Here is a 9,931-nt window from a genome sequence, read left to right as displayed (position 1 = left end):
TATTTTGGGCCGTCGATATCGCTTGTACCACCTAATGATCAGAACGATTCGCCAGTAAACAACGGTCGCTGAGCAATATCGCTACACAATAGTGGCCCGTGGGCTAATTACATTGCGTGGACGTTGACCAGGCAAACTAAATTTATCCTTAAATATATGTGATCCTTAGGGGCAAGGTCGAAAGATCGATGTCAGATAAAAATAATGATTCTTTAAGTTTGGCTTAACCCAAACAGAGTTTTCTATAAAATAACGATATCTTACTTTGGTTTGTATAAAATGTTGTCGTAATTACGTAATTACGCATTTTCGCTCATTTTGCCGCAAATTCGATCGCAAAATCGGGTCAATGGCGATCCGAAAGACCGCGGATGAGGTCGTGAGGAAGTGTAGACACTCTGTTTTTACATTGTTTGTTGATGTTGTCCGAAGCAAATACTTTGATATTGGTGTTACATTAACAGTGACAGACCGAGAAGTTTTTTTTAATGAGATAAAGGTGTTTTTCATTTGAATAATGTTGTCTCTTGCAATATCATCCATCCTTAGTAAGTTTTAGTATGATTTGAAGTATCACAGTAAGGAAATAATGGGAACCTCTGATCAACATTCAACAATTAAGCTTCATGGTGAGGGGGTGGGGTGTGCAAAACGTAAAGAAGACATTGAACTTTTGATGTCACCCCCTTACAGAGTCCACAATACGATGTTTTTTTAAAAAGAAAGACGTACGTAAAGTATAGATCTTTGTGTCATAGTTCATGTTTCTCTGTGAGTTCTCTTGAATTAATCACATATGCTGATCCGAGCGTTGATATATTGGATTTTAAAATGGTTGTACAAATAACTGTTCGAAAGAATTCAGTAAAGTACTTCTGACTATAGGAAAATCTGTCTAATAATAGCAAATATGTGTGAGGGTATGTTTCGCATTCCCCTCTTATACTGACCTATGAAGGCAGTATGTGCCTCGAAAGTGAAGACTTAAACTTTCGCTCAAACTTTCCTTAAGGTATCTTTCAACAATTTTCTTTCAAAAATTCCGGGTCACCGTGCAAATTTTGGTACTAGAGAAACAAATAACCCAAGATTTACCGATATTTAAAATTCAAAATGGCCGCCATCCCTGTGTGATCTCTATGGAGAAAAAATAAAATTTTCGAATTTCGAAAAACTAAGCCGGCAAAAAGTTTTTTTTACCGTGACCAGGAGCTTCAAAATGAACCCCAAAAAGTGGTATATGCGAATTGTAAAAGTTCCAGAGTCCGAATATCTGTTCCCCGAGGCGCATTCTACCTTAAAGGGGCGAAATCGCTCTATTTTGAGCTTCTTTCCATGAATCTTGTTTGATAATTGACATGTTCTGTTGTAAATGTCTGCATTCAAATCACCAACAAAGGGGAAGGCATCAGATCAATAAACTATGTAGTCCTTTGTAAATTTGTGTCTTCCAAGTTCCGATTTTTGTTGATTGAAAATCACTGGCGTTGTAGCAGATTCTAGTTACGAGTGTCTCTGGCTACGAACGAGTACTTCCTCAATACAAAAGGAATGGGAAAATGACGTAACTGCCTATGAGCAATGTCAATTTTTTTTTTCTCTAACTTTGTTGGAATGTCGCGGGCTCGTATGAAATATTATCCTTTAATATGCCAGCCGTATCACCATGTCCTATCGTAGAGTAGTAGACACCGTCACCATTACCATCCGCTTTGTCGTCACCAGAGATGTCATGAACATGTTGTCTTCGTTCAGACCCAGACGGCGCTTCATCGCCATGCTCGTACAGGACATTGTCAACAAAGCCCGAAGTGTCGCCTTGGAGGTCAGCATATTCATTGTGATCTTTGGTATTTCCATCTGTGTCACCGCCCTCATAGATGTCGTTGTCTTTGAACCCAACGCCATCTTCGCCAACCGCTTGAGTTTTGCTGTCGAAGGAAGTGACGTCTTTAGGTTTACGGACATCTCTCTGCCATTGGTATTTACTTGATGACGTCACAGCCGCCGAATCAGTGACAAAACTACATGGACGATACAGATCATTCACGACAAAGCCACTTTGAGGGTCCACCTTACTGCAGTCGATGTAGTTGTAAACATGACCGGTAGCGTTATCGCTCCCTCCACGATGCGCATTACCGTCCAGCATGTCCTTTTGGGCGGCAGACTGTGTCAATTCACCATCGAAGGCAGGATTTGTGGTCACCAGAGTATTTTTTGCTGTTGTCCTGTTGTTCTTTGTGTTATTCAGTGGTTGAGATTTTGGAACAGTTTCGTATTCGTGCCAGGGACGATCATCATCCGTAGATCCAGAATAAACATTGTCAGAGGATGTTTGGTGTCTTTTAGACTTTTGATATTTTGATCTGCGCAAAACAGAAGTAGAAACAGTTATGCCCATGGCGGATCTGAATCAAAGAAATCACATTCCAATTTAAAGGCTAGCGCAGCAACACTATGACCACGCGAGAAACAAACAATAAAGACGAGACAAATGAGAGATAGGCAGACAGACGGGAGAGAGAGAGAGAGAGAGAGAGAGAGAGAGAGAGAGAGAGAGAGAGAGAGAGAGAGAGAGAGAGAGAGAGAGAGAGAGAGAGAGAGAGCGGGATGCAGGTAGCAAAAATACCTGCTATAGAAAGAAAGCTGAGGAACAGCTCACAGCATGAAAATTCCGCGCTGGGTTCGATTCATGTCGGTAACTACATCACAAATGACTCGGTAAAATATTTAGCCCCCGCAATTTGCCAAAAAACCCAAACGCATATCTAAAATAGGTAGTCAAAAAGGGCACAGTCATTAGCCAATCTACAAGTTACTATTGAAATGAACTACAAACCTTCGAAACAGCATTGCCATGGCAACAATAAAGCCAATCAAGACCAGGATACCTAACACGCAACCAACAACTGCAATATCTATGGACATGACAAGACATAAAGTGGGTTAAGCTCTCTGTTGACGACAATACTCCAGTTTTTTGTAAGCGTTCACATGTTCTCTTGCGCTATTTAGAAAAATTAACATATCTAGTGAAAAGATACTTTGATCCGAGAATGTTATTACACTGAATATATGACGTTGATTTTTAAAATAATGAGAAACTTACATAGAGCATTTGAATCTTCTGAAAAAGAAAGAAAATACAAATATGTTAATAATAATATACATCACAATTCTAATAACAGGTACTGATATTTTTATAGAATTCAATTTCTTCGTAGGTCCAAGTGTCTCAATCGCGATTTACCAGAGCACATGCAATGCATTACGCTGATGAGATGTTGCGCACTTCCTGAACGAGCTTATGATAAAGATAAATCTAAGCAACCATCGGACACATCAAATTGTGTCACGTTTGCCCGATCGACTTTCAATCTTTTATCAGAACACATTAGGGCAATCGAAGAAGTTTTCCACGAAATGAGTTTATGGACCTGTCGTAATGCAAAACTTTTAAGTCTTAGGGCCTAAATCTGCATATTTAGCAATGCAGATGGTAATGTTATCACCCACCTGTTTGCTCGGTAGGAACGCAAGAAGGCAAATCAGTCCATTCGCCGTTAGTTCCACAAATAATGGTATCGCTTCCATCTTCCAGCTCATACCCATCATGACACTTGTAGGACACCGTATTGTTGTATGTGAATGTATCACCGTATTTATATGCGTTGTCTACATCTTCGGGCTCTCCACAATTGATAACTAATTTACGTCATAATATATATATATATATATATAGAGAGAGAGAGAGAGAGAGAGAGAGAGAGAGAGAGAGAGAGAGAGAGAGAGAGAGAGAGAGAGAGAGAGAGAGAGCGATAGATAGATAGATAGATAGATAGATAGATAGATAGATAGATAGATAGATAGATAGATAGATAGATAGATAGATAGATAGATAGATAGATAGATAGATAGATAGATAGACACTGATTTATATGAAAATAAATTTCAAGTGATATGAGTAAGTGTATTATGTATGTAAGTTATATATTACCATTATTTTGTTGTTTTCGATGATTCTGTACAATTTTAGCCATTCTTGTAAATGCCTTTCATTATCTAAATATCCCTAGTTTGCTTGACCGAGCTGGTGTTTTTTTCATCAACTGTTTATTTGGAGGTGAGTGGTAATTTCCTCATTACACGTCTCAGAATGAACGATAACACTTTTTCTCTAACAATTAATAACATTCCACAGTTTTCTTATATATTACCATTATTTTGTTGTTTTCGATGATTCTGTACAATTTTAGTCATTCTTGTAAATGCCTTTCATTATCTAAATATCCCTAGTTTGCTTGACCGAGCTGGTGTTTTTTTCATCAACTGTTATTTGGAGGTGAGTGGTAATTTCCTCATTACACGTCTCAGAATGAACGATAACACTTTTTCTCTAACAATTAATAACATTCCACAGTTTTCTTACTTATGCATTTAGGTGAATCGTCGCTCCACTCTCCATTTGCCTGGCACACAATTGTATCTGTACCATTCAAAGTATATCCCTCCCTGCAACTGTATTGAACTTCGGACTCGTATGTGAAATCGTCACCAATTCTTCCTCCCTGGTCAGGTTCTCCTGGTCGCCACAAGATACAACTAAAAGTGGAATAAAACTCTGGAGTATTTATAAACATGTCAAGATGAATATATCATAATTACCTTATCTGATCTCACATCAGATCACATGACATAACTTCCTAATCTCATCCCATCATATCACTTCAAATTGCATCACATCATTGCACTTTACCTTCTGACGTGATCTGACTTCCTACCTCACTTCACAGTTTATAATATAATATAATATAATATAATATAATATAATATAATATAATATAATATAATATAATATAATATAATATAATATAATATAATATAGATAGATAGATAGATAGATAGATAGATAGATAGAGATAGATAGATAGATAGATAGATAGATAGATAGATAGATAGATAGATAGATAGATAGATAGATAGATAGATAGATAGACAACTGATTTATATGAAAATAAATTTCAAGTGATATGCGTAAGTGTATTATGTATGTAAGTATATATTACCATTATTTTGTTGTTTTCGATGATTCTGTACAATTTTAGTCATTCTTGTAAATGCCTTTCATTATCTAAATATCCCTAGTTTGCTTGACCGAGCTGGTGTTTTTTTCATCAACTGTTTATTTGGAGGTGAGTGGTAATTTCCTCATTGCACGTCTCAGAATGAACGATAACTCTTTTTCTCTAACAATTAATAACATTCCACGGTTTCTTACTTATGCAGGTAGGTGGATCGTCGCTCCACTCTCCATTTGCCTGGCAAACAATTGTATCTGTACCATTCAAGGTATATCCCTCGGTGCAACTGTACTGAACTTCGGACTCGTATGTGAAATCGTCACCTATTCTTCCTCCCTGGTCAGGTTTTCCTGGGTCGCCACAAGATACAACTAAAAGTGGAATAAAACTCTGGAGTATTTATAAACATGTCAAGATGAATATATCATAATTACCTTATCTGATCTCACATCAGATCACATGACATAACTTCCTATCTCATCCCATCACATCCCATCATACCACTTGAAATTGCATAACATCACTGCACTTTACCTTCTTACGTGATCTGACTTCCTACCTCACTTCACATTTTATAATATAATATAATATAATATAATATAATATAATATAATATAATATAATATAATATAATATAATATAATATAATATAATATAATATAATATAATATAATATAATATAATAATATAATATAATATCCCATCATGTGATATCATATCATAATATATTGGTATTTTAGTGTAGTAAATGCATGGCGTAATGATAAATTGTCTGTTTTGAATTTGACGTTACATCATGTGATTTTAATGACAATAGCACATTTAGAGCACTCACCGATGCAATCAGATAAGGTATCATCCCATGTACCATCTTCTTGGCACGTCACACTTGTAATGTTTGTCGAAGGGTAGTGTCCTTTGTCACATTCTAGAACCAGTTTATCCCCAGGCACGTAAGTGTACCCATCCATAGGACTAATGATGCCGTTTTCAATTGTGTGGTTATCATAGCATGGCCACACAGCTAATAACAAACATGATTGTCATGCCGTCATATATATGTAAGTACAATAATCATTGTACTAGGAGAATGTTCAATAGAAAGTCGTTAGAGCAGTGATAATAGTGAGCAATATAACAGAGGGTGAAGTTGGGTAAAACCTAAGGTTCTGAATGAAAATCATGGTTTCATCGAATCTGTTTTATTCTTTCTTTAGCTATATTTACATTAACAAATGACCAATCGTTAGCAAAGCTTACCTTTCCATTCCAGTGCGAATATTGCGGTTGCCTTGATGTCGATACCACCCGCTTCATACAGAAATTTCACCTTCATTTCATTTGTGGTTGTATGTTTTACCTCCAGATCTGTGCCTCTTCTGAACTCCTGTTGACTATCACTGCCTACATCAATTATTGTAATTGTGTACTGATCGTCAATGTCAAACATAATAAATTCGCTTTCAAGTACAGTGCCATCCGGTCCATAGATACCCCACTTGCATTCTTGTTCTTCCTCTCCGATGTGTTTTCCAGGGAATCCCGGTGAGTAGACTGTACCTCGACTCTGCTCAGCAACGCCACCGCAGCCACCCATGGATGCTGATGACGAATGTTGGGATTATGTCAAATACGTCAAATAAGAAAAGCAAGAAAAAAGGACACGTCACTGCACTGTATCAACGAAATTATCGAATTCCTAATTATTTTTATTCAGTATAATTCTGAAATAGCCAAAAACACACAAGTTACTATATGCTGTCAATGAGACCTGTTCATTCGGTCATCATCTTTTTGGATTAGGATATGAAGGGCGGTAAACACCTGCTCGGCTTCCGAGCCTTTCTAGCATACAAGAGTTCTGTTTTGTAGACCAAGTCAATCCTAATGGAGAATCACAGCAGATATCTTTCTATATTTCTATATTTAAACGTGTTACCGTAGTTCCAAAACAGTTTAATTGTGTTTCGTGGCCGTACTGGTACGTATACTTTTATTTTGTACTGCAACTAATGTCTTTGAATAATGTAAGATAATTTAATTAAGTCCTTACTCGGATATACACCAATGAATTTAACATCGAAGCGACTACTTTTACCACCACAGGCCTGGCTTCTATTGCCGACGCAGTCAGAATTGCATTCTTCATTCAGAGTTGCATTATTATCGCTATCGAATGTATCATCACAAAAGCATTTGTTAGCTTCTTGTACGCCAGCATAAATATACTTATCGTCACGACAGCCGTCAAGGCAGTATTCTATCGTCATTTCATTGGAAAGGGAGAATCGATCCTTTAGGAGAGGGTCTAATAACTCGGTTTCAAAGCAACCTAGATAAGCGTCATCTGATATTGAGGGATGAAAACAAAAGTTAAAATAAGTACATAATGTAAACTTTTAACCCAAAAATTCGAAGAATATCAAGAGTCAAAAGAAGTCAATAAGCATAACTATCTCTGTACTCTAATTGCACTATGAAGATGAACGTTTACACGGTTAGTGTAAGAGAAGATTTATGAGTAACAAAAATGCTGTATATCAGAGAGGTTTAACTTCGAAAAATCGACAAATACAATATCTTAGATAATTGTTGAATACATTGTGTTAATGACCATCTTACGGTCAGAATTGTGAACTAAATCACTTTGTGTTTTGATTGTCCACAACGGCTTGATATTTCCTTATTATCTGTACGTCAATATTTACGCAGTCAAAAGAATTTACGAACACCTGTACTGCATTTTGTTGAACACATCATAACATATTTACAAATGTAGAGCAATTTTCATTTTATAAATGAATGTGGTTGCTTTAGGTTTACTTTTTTACAAGTCGGCAGTTCTTCTTCGGATAAATACATAAAGTAAACCCATGTCATTACATTATATTGCATACTGTTGCATTTCCATGACTTTCACTTCCACTCAGTTATGAAATGGTAAGGGCTGTAATGACAACGTTTGTACCATGCAAGAGGTATAGGTGTTGTAAACGGTGCATTCGAGCAATGAGTGCTTTGTGTTGTCATTCTCGATACTCACAGTTGCAAGTTATTTTAGCGCTTCTGCACGAATCGTCTTCGTATGTCAAGTGGTAGTTACAGTCCTGGATGGTACTTTCATCGCCGTTACATTGTACATCGTCCATCCAAGGTCCTTTGAAGCCATCGTCGTCGTATCCATGTAGCGAAGTATGCCACATAGCACCTGGATGACCTGTCGGAATGCAGTTTATATGAACAGCAATACATTAAATTTCAAATATGGCGCTAAGCACACCATATAGTTTATTATATAGGCGCCATTTGATACTCTATTTCCTTGGGAGTACACTATTTACGAAGAACTCGAAAAACAGCAAAGTTACTTACTTTATTCCCAAGAGTTCAAACTTACTAATGAAAACTGGTGACCTAAGATACTTGCCATGATTATCAGAATTATCATGATCATGATTTTTTCAAATGGTATGTTCGTACATGTATAAGTCATCCACGAAATTCCCTGATGGTTTAACAAAAAGGTTGAAACGTATATCATATTGCTTTAATGAAGATACGTTATTGAAAAAAAATAGTTACCAAGCTGTGTGCATACAACATCTGCCTCTGACATTGACCACGAGGTATCGCAAACTCTTGCCCATTCCTTATGGTGGAGGGTGTTACTGGATACCAAAACCTCAACGATACCATCATATGGACCCCCTCCGTTTACAATACGCACTGTATCTGTTGACAAGATATCATACAAAGAGTAAAACATCCAAGGTGATGTTTGCGATACAAACAGCAAGTTTACAAAATCTTTCTGGGAAACGTTATCCCCGCGACGCACATCTACTGGTTTGAAAATAATACTTTAGCCAGCATTTGAAGTATACATATGTATAGTATCCTAATAAATGCAAGTAATCTTGTAAATCATAGGTTAGTTATAGCGTTCGTCACATGAACATCTCTCATGACTGAGACGCAGCTTCCAATTGCGTCTAAGAATCGTCAGATACCACTAGTTTTATGTGAAACTGTTTGAGGGTAGAATCGAAAGCCACCATTATGATTCTATTCAATTACGGATGTTGTTCAACGAATTAATTTTAATGGACTCTAAGGCTTTAAATGCTCCGATAGTGCGATATATATCTTTTGTTAAGGTAGAAAATTACAATCTCTCAGAGATACGGGTTTTTTTGCATGCCTCAATGTTGATGCCCATTTAACCCATTGAACTGAATAAGGACATAATGTAGGCCCTTTGAATCGTGTTACCCATTATAAGTCAGGGCTACTTTTTCCGTGCAAGGACAGAGAAAATGAGTTGCTCTCATTTCTCGCGCTTTGTTTCAATTTTGTGTCTACCTGAACGTATCGTCGAATATTAGTTCAGTCGATGTAGAAATCTTTACTTTCAGAACACGATCGGAACTAATTTGGGATAATTGGATTTTCATAATCTTTAAATTTCTCAAAAGTTTTAGGTGCTAGATAGTTTAACGTTGCAATTATACAAATTACTTATAAAACAAGTGTGTAATGTAAAAAAAGCAGAGATGAATCATACCTCACCATCCAATTATCCCAAAATAGTTCCAATCGTGTTTCAGGTGAGCTGAGTGAAAAATTGTCTGGTTTCATCGGCGACACCTACTTGTTCTAAGAGTTTGTCGACTAACCTTCGGTCTTGATGAAAAAAAAAACCCACGAAACTTGCTTTGCTACTCATGTGACAAGTCTGATAAGTGAGTATATAACAACTTAGCCGGCTATTGAACCACTCTTTTTTGGGAGTGGAGATTTAGCCGACTGGTTCTGTCTCAGGCCTCTCAGCTAGGCGACTGATGCCG

The 9,931-nt window shown here is 37.0% G+C and overlaps 1 protein-coding gene across 1 annotated transcript; it reads right to left on the bottom strand.

Moving 5' to 3' along the window:
* Positions 1 to 722: 722 nt before the first annotated feature.
* On the bottom strand, positions 723 to 2,960 carry LOC139143799 (uncharacterized). The gene is made up of 2 exons (XM_070714362.1): positions 2,843 to 2,960; positions 723 to 2,369 (listed from the first exon to the last, which is right to left on the bottom strand). The coding sequence occupies exons 1-2, from the start codon at positions 2,929 to 2,931 to the stop codon at positions 1,601 to 1,603; spliced, it is 858 nt and encodes a 285-aa protein (XP_070570463.1). The 5' UTR covers positions 2,932 to 2,960; the 3' UTR covers positions 723 to 1,600.
* Positions 2,961 to 9,931: the final 6,971 nt, after the last annotated feature.

This window comes from Ptychodera flava, chromosome 11 (genome assembly GCF_041260155.1).
Source record: "Ptychodera flava strain L36383 chromosome 11, AS_Pfla_20210202, whole genome shotgun sequence".
Classification (NCBI taxonomy): domain Eukaryota; kingdom Metazoa; phylum Hemichordata; class Enteropneusta; family Ptychoderidae; genus Ptychodera; species Ptychodera flava.
The sequence above is the reverse complement of the archived record's forward strand: the minus strand, read 5'-3'. Positions and strand labels throughout refer to the sequence as shown.